General features: G+C 44.4%; 1 protein-coding gene across 7 annotated transcripts in view; it reads left to right on the forward strand.

Moving 5' to 3' along the window:
* The window catches only part of LOC132866485 (adhesion G protein-coupled receptor L1-like), a 109933-nt gene that overhangs the window by 36396 nt on the left and 49197 nt on the right, over positions 1-24340 (forward strand). For 6 of the 7 annotated variants that reach the window (XM_060899288.1, XM_060899289.1, XM_060899290.1 and 3 more), the window contains 2 exons: positions 16290-16438; positions 16580-16793. In XM_060899288.1, coding sequence (XP_060755271.1) covers positions 16369-16438; positions 16580-16793 — 284 coding nt within the window. In that variant the 5' untranslated portion in view covers positions 16290-16368. Of the gene's footprint in view, positions 1-8540; positions 8739-16289; positions 16439-16579; positions 16794-24340 lie in introns of those variants that run through there. The other variant, XM_060899286.1, reaches the window with a different exon arrangement.

The raw sequence follows: 24340 nt of genomic DNA on the forward strand, positions 1-24340 counted from the left end.
TGAACCGTGTGGTGCTGAGTCGGGCTGAGTCGAGCTGAGTGGGGCTGTTGGAGTTGCATTTCGACTACAACCGCGCTGAACCGTGCTGGCTGGAAGTGGGTGGACACATTGGGTGGAGTTAGCGAAAGTGGGTGGACGTCACGTGATGTCGTTAGGCGGCGCAAACAGTGACATCAGTGACCTTTTAAGCGGTAGTCTCACGACCCGGATAGTAAACAATAAACATGGAGGACATGGAGTTGTTAGTGTTGCTGGTCTTGGTGCTGTGGCTTGTTGTCACCGACAACGCCAACAGATACTGGCAAGAGCGTATAGATGAGGCGAGGCGCATAAGGCTTCAGAAATTATCGTAATTCGTAATTCTTCTTCTTCCGGGTTTACGGTGTTTACAGATCCCAGCGTGCTCGCGGGGCATGTGTGGGCATGTGAGGACACTCCTCCTCACCAATCAGTGCACAGGGGAGTGTCTCCTCACGCCCCTAGCCCCACTCGGCTCGGTTTGGCTCGCTTCAGCCCCACTCCAAAACCGTGTGAGTTTTGGGTGCTGAGTAGGGCTGAAGTGAGCTGAGTCGTGCTGCTCTGAGGTAGTCGAAACGTGAGCCGTGTCGGGCTGAAGTGAGCTGAAAAAGGGTAGTGGAAAAGGGCCAATAGTTTCTCTTTGCTGTTAAATGCAGTATACTGTATACAAGTTCAGTACAACATAAAAACGAGACATTAAACAATCGCAAAAAAAAACATTATGATGACGTGTGGGCGGCATGGTGGTGTAGTGGTTAGCGCTGTCACCTCACAGCAAGAAGGTCCTGGGTTCGAGCCCCGTGGCCAGCGAGGGCCTTTCTGTGCGGAGTTTGCATGTTCTCCCCGTGTCCGCGTGGGTTTCCTCCGGGTGCTCCGGTTTCCCCCACAGTCCAAAGACATGCAGGTTAGGTTAACTGGTGACTCTAAATTGAGCGTAGGTGTGAATGTGAGTGTGAATGGTTGTCTGTGTCTATGTGTCAGCCCTGTGATGACCTGGCGACTTGTCCAGGGTGTACCCCGCCTTTCGCCCGTAGTCAGCTGGGATAGGATCCAGCTTGCCTGCGACCCTGTAGAACAGGATAAAGCGGCTACAGATAATGAGATGAGATGAGATGATGACGTGTAAGGTATATTTCTGACATCAGTTGACATTGTGAATCATTTGATTGGCTGCTTCATGACGGTCTATAAATGGTTTGTAGAGGGTCTAAAGAGGGCGCAATGGAGTTAAAGTGTTACTCAGAATTCAGTAAAGATATAACAAAAAAGACTAAACTCCTGACTTGCGTGAATCATCATGGAGCCTAACGACTTTGAACGTCCCTTAGTTTCTCCCACATTAAATATTTTCAAAAACTGTTTCGGGGAATGTGTTGGTGACATTAAAGTGGTTTCTCTTGGTGATGATTTTGAACAGCCCAAGGCTGTATCATTCGGAACACACCACCATAAAACCTCCTCCATCATTATGCAACCCTGGAAGCATGTATTTACTCAGAATGTGAAGATTTAGGCCATGACAAACAAACACAGTGGGATGGAGTCAAAGACACAGTGTGACAAAAGAACTGTGGGGAAATTCTGTCACCTCCAGAAAAAAAAAAAAACCACGCAAGATGATTTTGCATGTGGGAACTCCAGGAGAGAGAAAGATTCACAACCTGCTGACGTTCCTCAAGGTATCAGTGAACCAGTGAACAGGACGGAGTCAAACAAAGGCCACTGCGAGGCTGCTGGAGTAACAGACCTCACAACAGCAATGGGACATGTTTAATTCCCACTGCCAGTGATGGGATAACTGGGAATGAAGAAGGTATCCAGGGGACTATTGATGATTGTGATTTTTTTATTTTAATATAGCGATTGCTAACAATCGATCAGTAATCTATACAGTGTGACACAAATCAATGGTTGTTCTTGAGAGAGACCAAAGACAGACTAAAGACCGATGTTTCAATATGAATCACAAGACTATACGATGTGCTTAAATGTGCTTTAGCATTCGTGAAACCCAGATGGCATCTCAATTTACCGGTCGATCTACGTTCCGACTCTCACCTATGGTCATGAGCTTTGGGTAATGACCGAAAGAACAAGATCGCGGATACAAGCGGCCGAAATGAGTTTCCTTCGCAGGGTGGCTGGGCGCTCCCTTAGAGATAGGGTGAGAAGCACAGTCACTCGGGAGGAGCTCGGAGTAGAGCCGCTGCTCCTCCACATCGAGAGGAATCAGCTGAGGTGGCTCGGGCATCTTTTTCGGATGCCTCCTGGACGCCTCCCTGGGGAGGTGTTCCAGGCATGTCCTCCCGGGAGGAGGCCCCGGGGAAGACCCAGGACACGCTGGAGGGACTATGTCTCTCGGCTGGCCTGGGAACGCCTCGGTGTTCTTCCCGAGGAGCTGGCCGAGGTGTCTGGGGAAAGGGAAGTTTGGGCTTCCATGCTCAGACTGCTGCCTCCGCGACCCGGTCCCGGATAAAGCAGAAGAAGATGAGACGAGACGAGACGAGAAACCCAGATGAAGCTGCATTAACTACATTATAGATTAAGAGTCATTCCTGCCAATATTTTCCACACTGTCAAGTTGAGGTCCATGGTTCCAAACCCACTGTTAAACAGGGAAGTGGGAAGAAGTGGAGTTCTCAACCTTCACAACAACAAAGCAATATTATCGGCAAATTACTGAGTGCACTTATTTTCATTTTTATTTCATTAAAGTTTTTAATGCTGGTGACTCACCTCAGTCTGAACTTTGGCACCATCTCACTCATTTTTTCTCCTTCCAAGAGCTGACTGAGGTGGTCCATCAACTGAAACCAGGATGAGCAGCTGGTATTGACGGGCTGTCAGTGGATTTGTATAAGACGTTGTGGTGAATTATCACACAAAACTATTATGATGTATTTCAGAACAGTTTCTTTAAAAAAATCTCAGTGTAGAGTGCTGTACTGTCTCTTCACCAAAAAAGAACTCTCTTGAACTTTATAAGTCAAGATTTAGAAAAACAAAATGTCCTAAAAATTAAGGAAAAGAGCGACGTTTCGGTGCCGCTTGGACATCATTATAAAACGAGTGTTAGTAAGTTAAGTCAATGAGTCTAAGACTCCTTACAGGCCAAACTTTTTGTTTAGCATTATGCTAATCTACTTTTATATGTTTTGACATTGACTTAGCTTAGAAACATTCGCTTGATAATGGGGTCCGAGCAGCACCGAAACGTCACGTCTGTTTCTTAATTTTTAGTATATTCTCTTGAACTTGATGCCAAAGATGTAGGCAACTTTTCTTGAGTGAGTGTTGTTATAAACAATGACCAGTTACTGTGAGGTGAAATAATTATTTGGACCCTTTTCTTTTTGTTCTTTAATATACTTCCAGTGCATGTATCCACTAAACAAAAAGTATGTATTTATAATGATAAACAAAAATATGTTTGGATCAGAAATTTGATAGAGAAAAGTTTGCAGATGGTGTCAGCCCTGTGATGACCTGGCGACTTGTCCAGGGTGTACCCCGCCTTTCGCCCGTAGTCAGCTGGGATAGGCTCCAGCTCGCCTGCGACCCTGTAGAACAGGATAAAGCGGCTAGAGATAATGAGATGAGATGAGATGAGATGAGATGTTCTGGACAGGTGTTTCTTATTGGTCATCTCTTGCTTTGATTCCTGGGATTCAGCTGTAAAGTCTGTGTGGGATGGTGGTGCAGTGGTTAGTACTGTTGCCTCACAGCAAGAAGGTTCTGGGTTTGAGCCCAGTGGCCGATGGGGGCCTTTCTGTGTGGAGTTTGCATGTTCTCCCCATGTGTGCATGGGTTTCCTCTGGGTGCTCTGTTCCCCCACAGTCCAAAAACATGCAGTCAGGTTAATTGGCTACTCTAAATTGCCCATAGGTGTGATTATCTGAGCTGTGTTTCATGGTCAGTCTTGAATAGTATGGCAGCTTCGACTCAGCCATGTTGAGCTGTGTCCTTCATAATTCAGCTGCAAGAAAGGATGATTAGCCACCCCAAACTGCATTTCTTGTTTAAAAAAAGGACAAACCAATATGAAGACCAGAGAGCTGTCTGTGGGAGAAAAGCAAGCCATTTGGAGGCTGAGAAAAGAGGAAAATCTGATCAGAGCATTTGCACAAGCACTGGGCAAAGCCAATTCAATAATTTGGAGTGTAGTAAAAAGAAAGGAAGCACTGGTGTACTAGCAACCAGACATGGAGCAGGTCAACCAAGGAAAACACCAGCAGCTGACGACTGAAACATTGTGAGAGTTGTGAAGAAAGAAAAAACAAAACAAGAGGCAGTAACATCACCAACTACGGTACCTCCATATGGCAGGACGAAGGTATCACAAGATATTCACCATTTGAAAGGAGACTTTGAGAGCAGAAATATAGAGACAATACCATGCAGTTCAATCCACTCATCAGCAGATTGGAATTTGCACAGAAGTACAGAGATGAGCTACAAAAGTTCTGGAACCCAGATGAACCTCTGCCAAAGTGATGGAAAGACCAAAGTGTGGAGAAAGAAAGGATCTGCTCATGAGCTAGAACATATGAGCTCATGGGTCAAGCACAGTGGAGGTAGAGTCATGGCTTGGGCTTGCGTGGTTGCTTCTGGAACAGATTCACGAATCGTTATTGATGGTGGAACTCATGATGGTAGCAGCAGAATGAATTCAGAAGCCTACAGAATGATTCTGTCTGACCATTTACAGAGAAATGCATCCAGTCTAATTGGGAGGAGCTTCATTTTGACCCAAAACACACTGCTCACACAACACAGGACTTCATTCTTGGCCAAGTTGCACCAGGCGTCATTATTAAAGACAGTGACATTGGTTTGGAAGATTGCACAGATCAAGTAGCAATCATGGTGAAAGTGAAGGAGGTTCTCAGGAACAAACAGCATTTGGATAGAAAAAGCTACAGAGCCAAAGAAAAGACCTTGAACAGCCCTGTCAGTACAGTTGGTTCAATAATATGCAGGTGGACAGTTCATGGAACTACAACTAACCATCCCCAGACAGGTGCCCACGCAAGATTTCATAGCACCTTCTCAGACGAATGATCAGGAAGGTGAAAGAGAAGCCAGCAGTTACACAGAGAACAGTAAATGAAGAACTGCATCTTCTTTACTACACCTTATGCAAACCTCCTACGCTAAAAACCAGATGCACATCTGAAAATTTGCACAGAAGCATTTAGACAAATCAGAACTCTTTTGGAACAGAAGATGAAACAAATATAACTTTGGCAAAATTTCAGCTTGCTGTTGTCATTTCGAAAAGGAAGAGTTGCTTGTATGATCCCACCAAACCCATAGTGAAGTACAGAGGTGGTGAGCATCATAATTTGGGATTGCTTCTCAGGAAATGGTACTGGGGTCATGAACAGAGCAACATAAAAAGACACATTAGGTGACTTTCAGCCAAAAAACTGAATCTGAAGGGAGAAGATGGATGTTTCAACAAGACAATGGCCCCAAATATTCAGCCAAAATAACTCAAGGCTGGTTTCTAAAAAAAGGTGAAGATACTTGCATGGCCTAGCCAAACTTCTGATTTTACTTCTGGAGGATTTTGAAATTGCAGGCCTATCAGAAGGTCTATCATATCCTTGGAGAATTGAAGACTCCTTTTGGAAAATTGAACCACAGTGCTAGAAAAAGCGAATCACTTCTCACCATCGACGTCAGGAAGCTGTAATCACCAACAACAGCTTTGCAATAAAGTGCTAATGTTGTTCGTTTGTGGTGTCCAAATACTTTTAATTTTTAAACATACAGTATCTCTGTTTATGCTTACAAATGAATCTGTTCTTGTTCATTTTTAAAATTCAAAAGACAGTCTGTGTGTAAATTATACTGGTGCGATATAAAATTTCTGATAATATTTGAAGATTTTCTTCCCATCGCAGTATTTTGTACAATATTCCCAAAAGGACTGTACTAATATATGGAGTTAATGTTGTTTTACTCTCTTAGAATCAGGGACACACTTTCAGTAGAGTGTAATTATTTTAAAATATTGAAAGCACTTGGTTTAAATATTTTGAGAGGAGGCTTCAATCAGCCAAAGGACAAAGGAGTATTGCACAGGGTTGGTCATCTGCATATTATCTACACGTAATGCCACACTCACAACCTGCCGTGTTTTGGACATGCACGGGTCGCAGGGTTTGGTAGTTCGCAGCCGTGCCGCAGGGTCGCGGTGAACCTGGGGGAAAGTTTGGGGGAGGAGTTCGGGCAAAGTGCTTACCAAGTACAGGTTGCACACCTGATTTCCTCGAGACGTAGGAAGAATTGCGCCGTTAGCCCGTGGAAAGCGTATGTCTGACGTATGTGTTCAGTGAGTGTGGAGTGCGTGTGACTTGCATTTTACCAGTTTCCTGCGCTACGAGTTCGGGCCGCACTTGTGAAGCGTGTGTGACACGTGATTAGCACATGACAATCACTCATGACTTGTGTGTGATGCAAGCCAGGAGTGGGTATAAAACCAGCGTGTCTGCAGCATTCTGCATCTGTCTTTCGGCTGAAGAACAATATCGCTTCAAGCTGCTCCTCAGCGTCTATCATCTGCCTATAAGGGTCCAACTCCCTCAGTTCTTGTGGCGGTATGGTGACAGCCATCTTCTTCCTTTCTACAATGCTATACGTTTACATGATCGGTTCCTTGGTTCCTCCCCAATATATATATATATATATATATATATATATATATATATATATATATATATATATATACCCAGAGTCATGCCCCTTGTGTCACATTCGGGTCATGTGCACTGCGTGCATGCCACACATGGGGTAGAAAGTGAGATGTATTTTTGTTTTGGGGGCCGCACAAATAGCAAGTGTGGAATACTTGTGCAGTACTTCTGAGGCACGTCACTCGTACAATGACCGTGCGTCACTTGTGTGTCTTACTGTCATTGCAAAGCCCCTATTAACCGTCCTGCTGACTTGGTTCAGGCGTACAAAAGGAGTACGGGTCCTGTACACAGTGTATGCGTTCTTGATTTGTCGCAAGACCTGTAGAATTTGCATGTGCAGGACCAAAAGTCTCCACGGGCAGTCTGCGACTTTCTACGGCGTTGAACACATGCAAGTGTCACGCAAGTCTCAAACACGGTTTTGCCAAATCTTTTACCGTAGATCACCCATAGCAGCACGTACGGCGGGTTGTGAGTGAGCCTTTACTTATTGTAGGGTATTGTAACACAGATTGTTCTGAATCATGAATCACGCATCCCTCTGTTATTCCAACCTCTTGCAGTTTTCATGTGAGACGTTTTTCTAGTGTACTTTTTGTCCAACATATGTTTATCACAAACATAAAACATGAACAATAATTTTACAGTGATGGCCTTTTAAACAAAAGACTATAGAGTAGAAGGGCGGCACGGTGGTGTAGTGGTTAGTGCTGTCGCCTCACAGCAAGAAGGTCCGGGTTCGAGCCCCTTGGCCGGCGAGGGCCTTTCTGTGCGGAGTTTGCATGTTCTCCCCGTGTCCGCGTGGGTTTCCTCCGGGTGCTCCGGTTTCCCCCACAGTCCAAAGACATGCAGGTTAGGTTAACTGGTGACTCTAAATTGAGCGTAGGTGTGAATGTGAATGGTTGTCTGTGTCTATGTGTCAGCCCTGTGATGACCTAGCGACTTGTCCAGGGTGAACCCCGCCTTTCGCCCGTAGTCAGCTGGGATAGGCTCCAGCTCGCCTGCGACCCTGTAGAACAGGATAAAGCGGCTAGAGATAATGAGATGAGATGAGAATGAGACTATAGAGTAGAAAAAGTACAGAGACAAAGAGTGCAATAAAACTGGGTCTTATTGATGGTCAAGTGTTCTTAGAGCTTTGTAAGAATGCCGTTGGAATACTTGGATAGAGATGGTGGGGAGACATGGTGAATTACGGATGTCTGTGGATCAGTTCGCTAAAAAGACATTTCTAATCTGTGTGCACTCTGTGTGAATCCTTTACGAAGTTCAAGAAACTTTACCCTTTGAGATAAGTTGAGTGCATTAGCCTCTGGTTTACTGAAATTAGTGCTGCAATATTAAGTGATATTTTCTCCTATAAAATGCCTAATTATCCCACTTGCCAGTGTCAGAGTAACATCACAGTGACAGTAGACACTTATATACAGGCTTCATGAAAACACCAGAATTTACTTAATTACTTTTCTTAAAATAGCTTCATTTCTTAATAATGCCAGCTGAATAAAGGACTGGCGAACTTGCACAGGTGAGCCGTACCCTTGACTGCTACTCGACTGCTTAGAAATCTCAGCGATGTCCATTTAGCAGGACACTTAAAATGCTTTTTCTCCTTGCTGGGTGTTTACATTTACTTGTTGAAGCTACTGAGCAGAAAATTGCGTTTCGACAATGTTTTGAAGCTCACGTATAGTGCTGATAAGTGGTTTTTGGTGACTTTTACTTTGACAGGCAAATAGCTGTTGGGCTGACAAGCAGGAATGGAATTCAAATGTCTTTTTGTGATACTTCTTGATATGTTTCTGTTGGGATGAGTCACAGCTAGAGACACACAGATTTGGGAATTCTTGACTGATACGGATTTGTTTTTTCATTCCCGGATTTCTGGGATGCTCATACACAACTTATTAAAACGTCAGAACCTGACAGACTTTAAATGCAACAAGAAAGTTCAGTGATGCGTTCAGTTTCGAGATTTATGGATCACAATGGTACCAGGAACCAATAGAGGACACGGTGAGGACACTGCTGTTTGTCTGTGGGTTTCTGTGAGATACAGAGGTAGTCCTGTTATGTTTTTTTTTTTTTGAGTTATGTTTTAGTCAGTACTTGTTAAGATTGCGCTGCGTGCTGTTCAGATGCGTTACCAGGAGATCTCCGAGGACAAGAAGAGAGCGAACCACATGAGTCTAAATCAATCTGGTTTATTCTCTGCGTGTCCCGACACATAGCTGCGTCAGGGCGTATATATACACACTTCTGCATAGGGAGTATCAGCAGTAGAAAGTTATGGAATGTGTTTTGCACACTCAGTATCAAGGTCACACAGGAGTTATGCACAGTTCAATAACCGCGAGAACATACTCTTTTGCTTTTCTCTGTACCTTCTAGTTTCACTGAAACCACATTCCTGGTTCCTCCTGTTCTAGGGGGTGTATGGTCTGCTCTTTCATGTATAATAAAACAACTCCTTATATGGTGAGTTGACCAGGATATGAAATAGGAACAGAACATACGAAAGTACAAAATGTACAGAGCAGCACGTATTATCTCTGGCCTAAAGTTAACCCTAAACTGCTACACTACACGACAGTCACCCTTGGGCCGCGCATTTACAAGAGTAGGTTTAGGAGTATTCAGGATTATATTCTTACAATCCCCTCTTTAATACTCTGACGCAAGCCCAGAGTATTATTCACACCCCAGTCTTGGCCGACAACCTTACCTCTGGGTCTGTATTGTCTGTCAGGAAAACCTTAATTTGAGTATACGAGGGCCACAGGCTGAGCCATGTCATATTAACCTTAGAATAGTTAGATGGGGCTATTCGGACCGGAAAAGGATCGCTGCTGTCATGGGGTAACAAAGAACACACATAACAAGGTATACTCATATTCATTGATGTTTTTACAGTGAAGTTTATATATTTCCAAAACTCGTTATCCCTTGGGTCCCGGTGTATTGCTTGTGCGGGTAACCCTGCCCCAAGCGTTGAGATCAGCACGATGATGAAGAAAGTCATACTGGTCACTGACTTTGTTCTCTAATGCTCACAGGGTGCAGACGGCGAAAAATATCACAGGCTCCCGTGCTTTTCAGACTCTTCAGCCCAGAACTTTGCAAGACTCACCAACCATCCCCTCTTTGTAGATCAGCCGAAACTGGATTGCTCCAGATGCTGGAAGGGGATCCCTGAAAAGGCCGTCAGCTATTGTCACAGCAACTTTCTGAAACACAAAAATCTGTTAAGCATCAACAATATAGATTTCTATTACATTGGAGCCTTCTTTATTCTGCTGGCATGGATCCACTGTGGAAAAAGGTCCGTTAGTACAGCCGTGCGAGTTACAGCGAGTACATCGGTGGGCCCACTGTAGGGTGACTCCTCCATGGGAGCGTTTAGTTTAGCGAATCTCTTTACTAAAACTCTGTCCCCTACCTCAAAGGGGTGAGTGTGTGCCTCTGGAATGGGAGGCTTTTTGGAATTTACTCTCGCCCAATACTCATCCAGCACCCGCATGAGACCCACCGCGTACTCGCTGAGATGTACTTCAAGATCACCCGTTCCTATAACCTGCATGCCTCTACGCCAAGGAACAGGAAAGGGGCGTCCCATGACGAGCTCGTACGGAGATAAATTGTCGAGAGCGACCTGAGCAGTCATGCGCATATCAGCGAGGACCAACGGTAAAACTTGGACCCAATTTTTCGTGCCTGCGTCTTGCATAGCCTTACGCAACTTACCCTTAATTGTTCTATTCGCGCGCTCCACAATGCCAGAGGACTGTGGATGGTATGGGATATGAAAACGCCAATTGATCTTGAGGTCTTTACATAGCTCCTGCGTTACCTTAGAGGTGAACGGCGTTCCCTTATCAGAGTCAATTCCTACCGGAAGACCGTAACGTGGGATAATTTCCTGTGTAAGTTTGTTCACTGCTGTTCGGGCGTTCTCTTTGCTACACGGGAAAGCCTCAATCCACCGTGAAAATTTGTCAATCATGACCAAAAGGTATTTGAACGGGCCCTGCTTTGGCATGTGAGTGAAGTCGATCTGCCATTCTTGGAAAGGCGTATCGGGTATGGGAAGGTGCTGATGTACCGCGCCTGGTTTAGATAGATTATTCTGGGCGCACGTTAAACACTTGTCCAGAATGTTGTGTGCGTCTGTGTGCAAATTATTGATGCAGAATGTTCTGTTCATATCCTCCACTACCCCTCTTCGGCCGCGATGAGTGGGACCATGGAACTCGCGGACGAGAAAGGGAGTACAGTGACGAGGTAAACAAAGACGGCCCTGTGCGTCAAGCAAAACGCCACTCTTCTCTGTCGCGCCCTGGGCGTCCCAGAACTGTGTATCTGCCACAGAGGCCGAGGCCTGGATAGAAATGAGATCTATGTCAGGTAAGACAGCGCTAACCATGCGATCAGTAGAAACTAAAGCGCAATTAAAGCCTGGAGGCAGGACACCGGATGCGGCTGCAGCTTTAGCGACTCGATCAGCGAATGAATTGCCCTTTACTTCAAATGAGTCCCCTCTTGTGTGCGCGCGTGTCTTAACAATGGCCAACGTGCACGGAAGGAGACAGGCGGTGATTAAATCAGTAACAAGTGAAGAATGAGAAATGGGCTTACCGTCGGCTGTCGTAAACCCCCGAGACGCCCAAATGCGGCCGAAGTCGTGCGCCACGCCGAAAGCGTAGCGTGAGTCGGTGTAAATAGTAACGTCTGTGTCTTGAGCCAAAATACATGCGCGAGTCAAAGCATAGAGCTCCGCAGCCTGAGCAGAAGAAAAAGGCAAAGAATGAGCTTCAACAATTTCATCAGGGAAGCGACAAACAGAGTAACCACACAGGAACACACCATCCGCAGGGCGGGAACAGGAACCATCTACAAAAAGAGAATCGCCTGTAGAAAGAGGGGTGGAGTGTAAGTCTGGGCGGATGCTAGTCTCAAAAACGATATTAGAAAGACAGTCATGTGAGTCAAACGCAACATCGTCATCCTGTGAGTTAAGAAGACGCTGAAGAGCGTGGGCGACAGAATCAAACGACGAGGAGGGCTTAACAGTGAGATGCTCTGTGGCCAAAAGAATAAACTCATAGCCAGAGCGACGCTGAGCAGACAAATGCTGAGTGCTAAGATTCCGCAGAATGTACACGACGTCATGTGAAGTGTGTAAAATGAGCGGATGCGACAAAACAAGTTTTTCAGCGTCCGTGACCATGAGAGCACACGCAGCAACAGCCCTAAGACAGCCAGGAAGCCCTTGTGCCACAGCGTCAAGAGTTTTAGACAGAAACGCGCAAGGTCGCATGCCCCCCCCGTGCTCCTGAGCCAGCACCCCAGAGGCGGTCCCCTTCTGATTGCACACATACAGGTGAAACGGCAAACGATAGTTCGGCAGCCCGAGAGCAGGGGCGGAGCACAAAGCTTGCTTCAGAGCCTTGAAGGCCGTTAGCATGTCCTCAGTCCAGACCAGGGGCTGAGTCAAAGGATCTGAGTGACTTATAGCTGAACGCAAACACTTGTCATAGATTGAACAGTCAGGGATCCATTGACGACAGTAATTGATGAGGCCCAGAAATGCCATGAGAGCGTGCTTGGTTGCAGGTACCTGAGTGTCCATAATGACTTGAACGCGTTCCGGGCTAAGCCTCCTGGAACCCTGGGAGAGGTCATGTCCCAAGTAGCGAACAGTTGTGAGGCAAAACTGCAACTTCGTGCGGGAGACCTTGAAACCCTTCTGCGCCAGGAGTGTGAGGAGAGACAATGTGGCGGCAGCACAAGCGTCTTGATCCTCCGCCGTTACCAGAAGATCATCCGCGTACTGGAGCACCGTGGAGCCCCGGGGAAGACAGAGATCAGCCAGCGCGTCCCGCAATACGGCAGTGAAGACCGCCGGTGAGTCAATGAAACCCTGTGGCAACCGCGTCCACGTGTATTGTCTTCCCCCGTGTGTGAAAGCAAACAGGGGCTGAGTCTCATGGCCCACAGGAACACTGAAAAAGGCAGAGCACAAATCAATCACAGAGAAATAAGCATGGTCACACGGAATAGAAGACATAAGAGAAGGAACGTCAGGGACCACTGGAGCCACGGGAACGATGAGTTCATTTATTTTACGTAGATCTTGAGTGAGGCGCCATGTGCCATCCGGTTTTGGGACCGGGTTCACTGGGGTGTTATACGGGCTGACACAAGGAACCACGACACCTTGCTGCAAAAGAGATTGTAGAATATTGTCAATACCATTGAGCTTACTAGGAGACAGAGGGTATTGTTTAACATAAACAGGTGTAGAGTGTTTAATAACAGCTTCATACGGAGAGCAGCTCACAGAGCCCACATCGTCCTTATGATCCGCCCACAGGGTGTTAGGAAGAGCAGAGAGAACAGGGGAAAGAGCTTGGGACGTACAAGCAGCGTTCAGAATGTTATGTGGCAGCACAGAACTGGATAGAGCAAAAACATCAGGCGGAGCACCGTCCGGAGTATCAACAATCATGTGTGAGCCGCTAAAGGAGATCGAGAGTCCGAGAAGACTCATGAGGTCGCGACCTAAAAGATTAAAAGGGCACTCTGGCATAAAAATGAAAGAGTGTGAAAAACGCAATGAAGGGTCCAGAGTGCAGATGACAGGTAAGGGTGGTGTACAACTAGAGTCAAAAGGAACCCCTTCTATCCCCACAGAGCTAACAAACCGTGTAGATAAAGGACCCTCATAATCCCTCCCTACTGAGGACATAGTGGCCCCAGTATCAAGTATAAACGGATACTCCCTTCCTGCCAAACACAGAGGCACAAGAGGGAGCTCCGCGTTACGAGGAGAGCTAAAAGAGAGATTTAACATGGCAACGGCTGTGGATTCCGTACCCTGGGGGCAGCCCTATAGCGGGGCGTGATAGCGCTGGTCCTGTCCGTTATTCTGCCGATAGCCCTTAGGTCCGGGATTCTGGCCTTGCAACACATCCCCTAATTCTCCCGTCCTACTCTGCTCATCCCTCCGCCGCGCATAGCATTCCCTCATCCAGTGGCCCTCCTTTCCACAATAGTGGCACCTGCCTGTTTTCTTCCGGTTCCCACCCGACCATGTGCGAGGCCCGGTGCGTGTTTTGTCATTATTATGACGATACGACCCGGGGCCCTGTGGGGCCACAGATAAACATGCTTTATTAGTCTTACAATCTAACAACCCATCACTTTCCATTGTCCTCAACCGTTCACCCGCTTGGCGAAGGACCAAATGAGTCCTATCGCTCAAGTGATGTTTCAAAACGTTCTGAACCTCAGGGCGGCAGTTAGATAAAAAAGTGGACAGGAACATTGGATTGGGTTGAGTCATGTCCAATTCTAACCCACCCAGGTGCTGCCAAACTTCACCAAAACGTTTCCAAAAAGCCGACGTCACTTCTGACTTTTCCTGTTTACAGTTAGTAACCTGCGACAGATCACGGTTCGCTTGTTTCATAGCCAGTAAATACCTAGTTAACTGCTCACGCAGGAGCTGCAAAGCATTCGGTGTGTCCCTCCAAAAAAATGTCGACACGGTGCGCTGACGCGGACGGCCACCTTCCTGAGCCGGAGCTATTTCTTCCTTTATATTCATAGCGACGTCATTTCTAGGTTGCAACACATCGACTATTTCGAGCAAACGCTCCTCATCATATAATCTGTGTCAACTGATGAGGTGTTCAAGTGTGCGAGCTGTACAAGGTGTTTTGGAGTTTGTGTGAGCTGATCTGAACAGAGCTGCCAGACATACACATACAGAGGGCTTCCAAACCCATACTGCACACCGCACATTTCACTTACTTCAATAGTTAGTCCATCTGGAGTGGATGTGAGATTTACTTCTAATTTGCACATTAAATCATGTGCTAACAAATTTACTGGACATGTATGTGAGATGAGGAATGAGTGGGACGTAACTATTCCTCCCTCGCTTTACATGGGAGGTTAACTGAGAAAGTTTTGGTTTTTGGAATAGCCTTTAAAACAGGTCTCGGGGTGTAAACACCCTTTGATTTATCCCATACCTTCTTCATGTCAAACCATTTATCATACCCTGCGCGCATATAAGGGCGGTCCCAATCCGGATCGCCTAAGCTTTCATAAATCATACGGTGCGCTGAAGCAAGAAAGCCTGGATTAAACGTCCCATCACGGGGATACGATGGAATCTGAGGATTTGCCTCCGTCCACCCAGCCAAATTGTCCAGCCACGGCGTAACGTAATAGCCTAAACCACACTTATTCATCCATTCCGCCGGGGTGTCTGTGACCTCAGGTTTAGGATACGAGCCCCCCATCGTACATTAAAGCAAACGGATCTGAACAGAAACAAACAGCAGATATTTATCTAAATTTCTATAGCACGCTCTTCCTGGACTCGAACCAGGGAAAACAAAGCCCTCCTTAGGGCACTACACAAATTTCTATAGCGCGCTCTTCCTGGACTCGAACCAGGGAAAACAAAGCCCTCCTTAGGGCACTACGGAACTACTTCCAACCAGGTAGTCAATCAAACATGTCTTACCTGATTGAGAGTATCACGTCGGGGTCACCAAATTGTTAAGATTGCGCTGCGTGCTGTTCAGATGCGTTACCAGGAGATCTCCGAGGACAAGAAGAGAGCGAACCACATGAGTCTAAATCAATCTGGTTTATTCTCTGCGTGTCCCGACACATAGCTGCGTCAGGGCGTATATATACACACTTCTGCATAGGGAGTATCAGCAGTAGAAAGTTATGGAATGTGTTTTGCACACTCAGTATCAAGGTCACACAGGAGTTATGCACAGTTCAATAACCGCGAGAACATACTCTTTTGCTTTTCTCTGTACCTTCTAGTTTCACTGAAACCACATTCCTGGTTCCTCCTGTTCTAGGGGGTGTATGGTCTGCTCTTTCATGTATAATAAAACAACTCCTTATATGGTGAGTTGACCAGGATATGAAATAGGAACAGAACATACGAAAGTACAAAATGTACAGAGCAGCACGTATTATCTCTGGCCTAAAGTTAACCCTAAACTGCTACACTACACGACAGTCACCCTTGGGCCGCGCATTTACAAGAGTAGGTTTAGGAGTATTCAGGATTATATTCTTACAGTACTCTAAAACACATGGTCAAAATAAATGATGAGCATGATGAATGAATAACGGTTTCTGTAAAACTGGCTTTTTAAGTCGCTCTAAGACCTTATCGCACATGGTACATGGCTGTATTTGTATGGTTTTGAGACGAGTAGACTGTTGAGATCTTGTCCTTCGCGTTCCCATATTTCCTTTGTGATGGTCCTTTCACTTTGGTTGTAGCATGGTTCTGCAAAGAGTACTGGGGGGGGGGTTGTCACTAAACATCTGGTAATGAAGTGATGTGCAGGGTTTAGGTGTGTCAGAGCATATTTTATGAAAAAAGCATCAATTTAAAATGGTGGAACTGGATAATGTAGTTCAAGGTAACATACGTTGAGAGTATCAGATCATATTTCTGAAGGGTTGAGTGGGTGTGTATTACTGATGGCTTCTAAGAGTAACAATGGCTCTATCTTTCTGCAGCTTGCCTAACCTGAGAAGGAAACTGAGTTGCTAAGCCTACCCACTCCTTCTGGCCCTGCTCCGATCCCCACCCATTACCATGGCAGTGTCACTGTGGTTATTGTGGATGTGTGCTGTCTCGCTGAGTAACATCGCCCCCTCGGAACAAGGTGGGTACTGCAGGATACAAGGTTCACTCACTCTACTAAAACAAACATACTGTAGATGGACGTTTATGTACATTGTTTTAGATTAGGGATGTAGAAATTGATTTGAAAATCTTCCTCTCTGTCTGTCTGTTCCTCGATCAGCTCTGAGCAGAGCGGCGATGCCCTTCGGTCTGATGAGGAGAGAGCTGGCGTGTGAAGGTTACCCTATTGAGCTGCGCTGCCCAGGAAGTGATGTCATCATGATTGAGACGGCCAACTACGGCCGCACAGATGACAAGATTTGTGACGCTGATCCATTTCAAATGGAGAATGTGCAGTGTTACCAACCAGACGCCTTCAAGATTATGTCTCACAGGTCTGTCATAATACTAGATGCATTTCATTTGACACATCCATCTGTTTTCATTCGTATTGCTATTTTCCAAGTCTCAAGTGTGCCAGAGATATTGTTCTTGACTGTCATCAGTTTGGATAACATTCCTCTGTCCACCAGGTACAGGGGGTTGAGATCGCAAGAGCCACTCAGATGACAAAACTCACCACCTTCTGTGTCAAGTTTGGAGAAAATAGGGACATGTTGGAATGGACCATTGCCTTGGTCCATTCCAGTTTAGTATAGACATACACTTGGCTATATAGTTGATGTGGACACCTCACTATCACACCCATATGTGGGTCTTGAACAAACTGTTGCCTGTTGTAGTTGGATGCACACATCTGTTTGGAATGTTTTTGTTTCTTGTAATATTACAATTTCTGTTCATTGGAACTAAGAGGCCCAAACCTGTTCCAGCATGATGATGCTCCTATACACAAAACGAGCTGCATGAAGACATGTGGGAAGCCATAGCCTAATGGTTAGAGAAGCAGCTTTGGGCCCAAAAGTTCACTGGTTCAATTCCCTGGACCAGCAGGAATGGCTGAAGTGCCCTTGAGCAAGGCAACTGACCCGCACCTGCTCCCCAGGCTCCCCAGGCTGCTCTGGATAAGAGCATCTGCTAAATACCATTAATGTAATGTAACCTGGTGTGTTAAGGTTAGACTGAAGAACTTGAGTGTCCTGCACAGAGCCCTGACTGAACTCAACCCCACTGAACACCTTTGGGGTGAATTGTAATGCAGTCGATGCTCCAGGCCTCCTCTCCCAACATTGGTGTCCTGACCTTACTTGTGCTTTTTGGGTGTGATTGGTCAGGTGTTCACATACTTTTGGCCATGTATTGTGTAATCTGTGATACTTCCATGCAGTGTTCTCTAATAAAAGACACAAGTACCCCTCGCTCTAAAGCTAAAAGTCCAGGGGGTGAATAGGACCTGATTAAGCTCCTCCTGTCTGGGCAGAGTCAAGTCATACATCCAGGGGGTGGAGATAACTCGGTGCAGTTCAGGCTGGATAAGTGTGTTTGTTGTTTCAGGTTATGTGCGAATAGCAAGACTTGGATCAGATCCACACAGATACAGCTTATTGCGCTTTGTCACCTTGGCCAGCTGTGAATTTTAAAACCAGTTTTCACTGATAGTTATTGATTAATATTGATCTTACTGTGCTCTGCTACTTCTGCTTCCTTAACAACATTTACTGCTAAAAATGATCTTGAGGTAAAATGGAAACGCTCATCTGAAAACAAGCTAATCATAAGTTGTTTACATTTTTTCTATAAATGATATTAAACACTGAAATCTGATGGCCCACGCAAAAGAAACCTCAGTGAGAGAAAAAGTTCGGGGTGAGTTCACACACCCGGATGGTCATCAAAGGCAAATCTGTCTTGCCTCAGGAATAGGTCACAATCTGCAAGCCGTGGAACATTACCAGATAAATCAAAGAGCTCCAAGTGCTAGGTTTCATCGCTGAGTTCAAAACTGTGATATTCTTATTGTGGAAATTTCTAATTACTGCAGTGAGATTCCATTTCTCTGAGAAGCTAAGAACATTGAGAATGAGCTACAATAAAAAAAAATGATGTATTTTTTATATATCTTTATATCTTATATATAATGATTTTAGATGGTTGCATGAAGATATGAAGTTTATCTTCGAGCAGTTAATGTACAGTGGTGCTTGAAAGTTTGTGAACCCTTTAGAATTTTCTATATTTCTGCATAAATATGACCTAAAACATCATCAGATTTTCACACAAGTCCTAAAAGTAGATAAAGAGAACCCAGTTAAACAAATGAGACAAAAATATTATACTTGGTCATTTATTTATTGAGGAAAATGATCCAATGTGAGTGGCAAAAGTATGTGAACCTCTAGGATTAGCAGTTAATTTGAAGGTGAAATTAGAGTCGAGTGTTTTCAATCAATGGGATGAAAATCAGGTGTGAGTGGGCACCCTGTTTTATTTAAAGAACAGGGATCTATCAAAGTCTGATCTTCACAACACATGTTTGTGGAAGTGTATCATGGCACGAACAAAGGAGATTTCTGAGGACCTCAGAAAAAGCGTTGTTGATGCTCATCAGGCTGGAAAAGGTTACAAAACCATCTCTAAAGAGTTTGGACTCCACCAATCCACAGTCAGACAGATTGTGTACAAATGGAGGAAATTCAAGACCATTGTTACCCTCCCCAGGAGTGGCAGACCAACAAAAATCACTCCAAGAGCAAGGCGTATAATAGTCGATGAGGTCACAAAGGACCCCAGGGTAACTTCTAAGCAACTGAAGGCCTCTCTCACATTGGCTAATGTTAATGTTCATGAGTCCATCATCAGGAGAACACTGAACAACAATGGTGTGCATGGCAGGGTTGCAAGGAGAAAGCCACTGCTCTCCAAAAAGAACATTGCTGCTCGTCTGCAGTTTGCTAAAGATCACGTGGACAAGCCAGAAGGCTATTGGAAAAAATGTTTTGTGGACGGATGAGACCAAAATAGAACTTTTTGGTTTAAATGAGAAGCGTTATGTTTGGGGAAAGGAAAACACTGCATTCCGGCATAAGAACCTTATCCCATCTGTGAAACATGGTGGTGGTAGTATCATGGTTTGGGCCTGTTTTGCTGCATCTGGGTCAGGACGGCTTGCCATCATTGATGGAACAATGAATTCTGAATTATACCAGCAAAATCTAAAGGAAAATGTCAGGACATCTGTCCATGAACTGAATCTCAAGAGAAGGTGGGTCATGCAGCAAGACAACGACCCTAAGCACACAAGTCGTTCTACCAAAGAATGGTTAAAGAAGAATAAAGTGAATGTTTTGGAATGGCCAAGTCAAAGCCCTGACCTTAATCCAATCAAAATGTTGTGGAAGGACCTGAAGCGAGCAGTTCATGTGAGGAAACCCACCAACATCCCAGAGTTGAAGCTGTTCTGTACGGAGGAACGGGCTAAAATTCCTCCAAGCCGGTGTGCAGGACTGATCAACAGTTACCGCAAACGTTTAGTTGCAGTTATTGCTGCACAAGGGGGTCACACCAGATACTGAAAGCAAAGGTTCACATACTTTTGCCACTCACAGATATGTAATATTGGATCATTTTCCTCAATAAATAAATGACCAAGTATAATATTTTTGTCTCATTTGTTTAACTGGTTTCTCTTTATTTACTTTCAGGACTTGTGTGAAAATCTGATGCTGTTTTAGGTCATATTTATGCAGAAATATAGAAAATCCTAAAGGGTTCACAAACTTTCAAGCACCACTGTATATATCACGAGTGAGATAATATATAAACTTCATATCTTAGCTCCACTGTGTAATGTTCTTTATATTATATGGACATATGCACAAAAAAAAATGCGCGAGTTAATCAAAAGGATTTTAATTTTGAACTGGGTTCACCATTTTGACAACGCACATCTAGTCAGTGGGAAAACACTGGGAGTGATGTCATCGGCATGAGATATCAGGAATTATTATACATACAGGACACTTTTTCCATGGAATGAAAACGTGTTCTCGTGGATTTACTGATGGCATGCAATATTATCATATCGCTTATCCTCCATGTATTGCGTCACTCTACCCAATGGAGAATGAGCGTTGAATATGGTTTACGATATTGCATGGTTGTCAAGACAACATGACATCACACGTTGGAGACATAAAACTTCCACGCGAGCGAGCAACTGTGACAATTTATCGACAAACATGGCTGCCAGGTTTTCTTTGTTAAATACGGAAGATTTTGAGAGAATTTTGAAAGAGAAAGACGCTTGAACACCCAAAAGGAATGTGTATGTATAATAATAATAATAATAATAATAATAACATTGGCTGGCTTTTTTCGTGGTCTATCAGATATATTCCATTCAACGATTCATCTTTAACTCGTTCGGTATCATGCTAGCTGAATGGAATATACCGCTCAACACCAGCCAATATTATTTAAATATGTCACTCAAATCTGCAATGCATTTCATATGAAAAATGTGAGTTTTTCAACACGAGAAGATAAACTTCATCTCTTCAATCCAACGTGTGATTTTCTTTTTATTATATCGACACATTCACAAACAAAAAGTACCGAAATTTATCAAAACAATTCATCGATTTCTTCACGAGTTAGATATAGAGATTTATGTCACAGTTTTGGTTCTCCATGTCCCAGATGGAACTCCGATGAAAAATACGAATATGACTTTCCCAGTAAAACACTTGGGTCCATATAATATAGAGAATTCCATGTTACTGAGGTTCATTTATTTTTATAGAGCTGACCAGTGATAGAACTTCCAGGCAAACAGTACTTTTGGAAACTATTATTAATAGTATTATGTCACTATTACAAACCCTGATAAATGGTTAGCTGGTTATTGTGTCTCTCAGGTGGCGGGGGAGGGGGGACTCTGTGTTTTCCGATCTGAGTTAATTCAATCAATTCTTGGTATATTCACTCTGAGGTAAGTGCGTGCATGTCGAATATAAAAACTTGTACTCGATGGTGCTTCGATACTGTGATTCACCATGGCAACCAGCGAGAAAAAGGGTTGTCCTTCTAACGGGTTTCCCAAAGTGTGGTATGCGCAGCCCTGAAGGTGCACGGGCTGCCTCTAGGGGGAGCACAAGACAAAAAATTGTCATGGCGGAAATTAAAAATAATCGTTTTTAAAAATCTAAAATCAATTGTTTGAAATGTTTTATTAAAAATACTATAAAATGTCACTGTACTCCAGTCTCATCATTAGACCACATTAAATTGAAACTTCGACATTTTATAAACTCTAATCATTACACTGCACATCTAACCAGGGGCTCAAAATTCTCTCCTGAAGTAAGGCCATGCAAATTAATTTGGCTTCAACATCAATCGGCTTAACGAGGAAAGGACACTCACAGGAGGGAAGAGGCTGAGTGAGAAACACTGGGTTCGGTAAAGAAAACCTGCCAATGAGCAGGTTAGTTTCGCAGAGTCAGTTACCATGGCAACTGACTCAGAGTTTGTGTTAACTCTCTTTCTGGAACCTAAAGCCCAGAGCGTTCCTCATCTCAGAGTTCACAAACTCAGAGTTTTCACTCAACCCACTTTTTAGAATACCCTCTGGTGTTCACCGTTGTTGGTGATTTCGCTGCTGATCTGGATTTTGAAAGTTTCGCACTGGAATATTTCTATAAAGGGCCCAGAAACTGGAGAACAGGGAAATTAGAAAGGAGGCAAAGGAATTAGGAAGCTCAAAAATGAATATTTGTGACATGGAAACGATGTATCAACCAACTTTACCAGATAGTTTTAGGAGGCTAACTAGCAAGCTAGTCAAACTTTTGAATTTTCCTGCTACACATGCCTTGGGTTACAAGTGGACACACTTCCAGGTCATTAGGGTAAGGTGACTCTGAAGAAGTTTGATGAAAAAATGGTATCAGAAAGTTTGATCTTGTCTGCTCAGGGTAGGTTCTGCTTCTGTACTTGGACGGGACATCCTCTTCCGAGAAATCATAGATTGATCTGTTGATAAATATCAGATATACATATTATATCTCCATTTTGTCAGCAGTATCTTTTACCCGGGGAGCACTGAGCTCTATTTTGATGGTGTATCTGTGTAACAACAGGAGAGCTGTATAAAGTAGAAGTTTATGTACCTCAAGGTCATATTCCCATCACAAGGAGCATGGGTCTGACCTCGGGGTTTGATACAGTGGTGGCCGGACCACGGTAGGAGTTAAAACAATAGGATGGTGGATATTAGTGTGAAAAACAAGTTCTAAAGAAGTTCACTTCTACAGAGTGGGTGTTTCCGTGATAAGGGGTGGAGCTCAGCAGTCCAAAAGCACCACTGCTTGTGCACAGTTTGAGATCTGAGAGGCAGCCGATTGCTATCATAGCAGATACAACCAGCTGGAAGGAGATGCCCAGGCTCCTCAGTGCTCCCTGTTTAAAAGCAAGCATTTTTATAACGTAAAATCAACATCTCATCGTTTACATCAGCTCATGATTGTTGTTTTGATTGACAAGTATTGCAACACAGTGAAGGTTCCTGGTTTGTTTGAGTAACTCATCCCAGCTCGAGTTTCTGACCTGGTATCTCCACAGGAACCAGCACGAGGGTCTGGATATAGTTTTCTTATTCAAGACCAAACATTGTTTAACTGGTCTCCTCCTAGTGTTTTTCTCATGATCTATCCCAATGCCTTTTCATCCCTCAGAAGTGTGTCCATCTGCAGCACAAGGGAAGTGTATCCCAGGACATATTTTGACTAGTTTGCTCATTAAAGTACCGCGTACTCTCCAGTGTCCTTCGAGTAAAGTCTGCCCACATGGAGGCCATCTTGGCGATGCTCCCAGTCAGATATTTTGAGTTGTATAAGACCAGACTCCTTTCTACTTCAACGTGAATAGACACTGATAGCAGAAACAGATTAACACAGAAATAAAATGGCTGTAAATGTGACTCCATTGGCAGAAAAACATAGTAACAGAATAAATAAATTGTCGTCCTTGAGGTTGCTCCAGCTACTTCACATCGAGTCTGGCCACGCCTCTTTTTTTATGGAATACAGCTGCCATGTTGAGTGTTACCGCATTATTCATATTTAATATGTATGTAATGATTCGTTCAATTCATGTTGGGCTCACGATTTGATCTTCCAGTGATATTTTTAAAATGTATGAAATGAAGAGGGCGGCACGGTGGTGTAGTGGTTAGCGCTGTCACCTCACAGCAAGAAGGTCCGGGTTCGAGCCCTGTGGCCGGCGAGGGCCTTTCTGTGCGGAGTTTGCATGTTCTCCCTGTGTCCGCGTGGGTTTCCTCCGGGTGCTCCGGTTTCCCCCACAGTCCAAAGACATGCAGGTTAGGTTAACTGGTGACTCTAAATTGAGCGTAGGTGTGAATGTGAGTGTGAATGGTTGTCTGTGTCTATGTGTCAGCCCTGTGATGACCTGGCGACTTGTCCAGGGTGAACCCCGCCTTTCGCCCGTAGTCAGCTGGGATAGGCTCCAGCTCGCCTGCGACCCTGTAGAACAGGTTAAAGCAGCTACAGATAATGAGATGAGATGAGAAAATGTTAACAAATATTCCTTGTATTAATAAACTTTTTAATAAACATTTGTTCTGCCTCCATTTGCTTCTCTTTTCTTGATCTTTCAGCAGTCTGTACAAAGAGACAGAGCTCTGATTTCCTGTTAAATCTATTTGTACGCAATCACACAACAGCTCTTTCACATTTGTCATCTGTTTGTTTTTGTATGTTTTCGCGGCATTAGAGCTGCGTTACTTCCGCCTACAGTGAAGTCATGCGTATTCCTGCTATTGTAAGTTGTTGCGCCCTCTGCTGTCTAAACAATGTAATTACAGCTAAGGAAACCTAAAACATTATGTTGCCTGATAATAATCATGATTCTTTTTTTTATTTCATTGATTCAGATCATGATACAAGTTTATCATGATTTATCATCACACAAAATATCGTTACATGCCTGATAGTTAAACCTGTGTCTGTGTTTGTGCCGTCCC

This window comes from Neoarius graeffei, chromosome 18 (assembly GCF_027579695.1).
Source record: "Neoarius graeffei isolate fNeoGra1 chromosome 18, fNeoGra1.pri, whole genome shotgun sequence".
NCBI classification, from domain to species: Eukaryota; Metazoa; Chordata; class Actinopteri; order Siluriformes; family Ariidae; genus Neoarius; species Neoarius graeffei.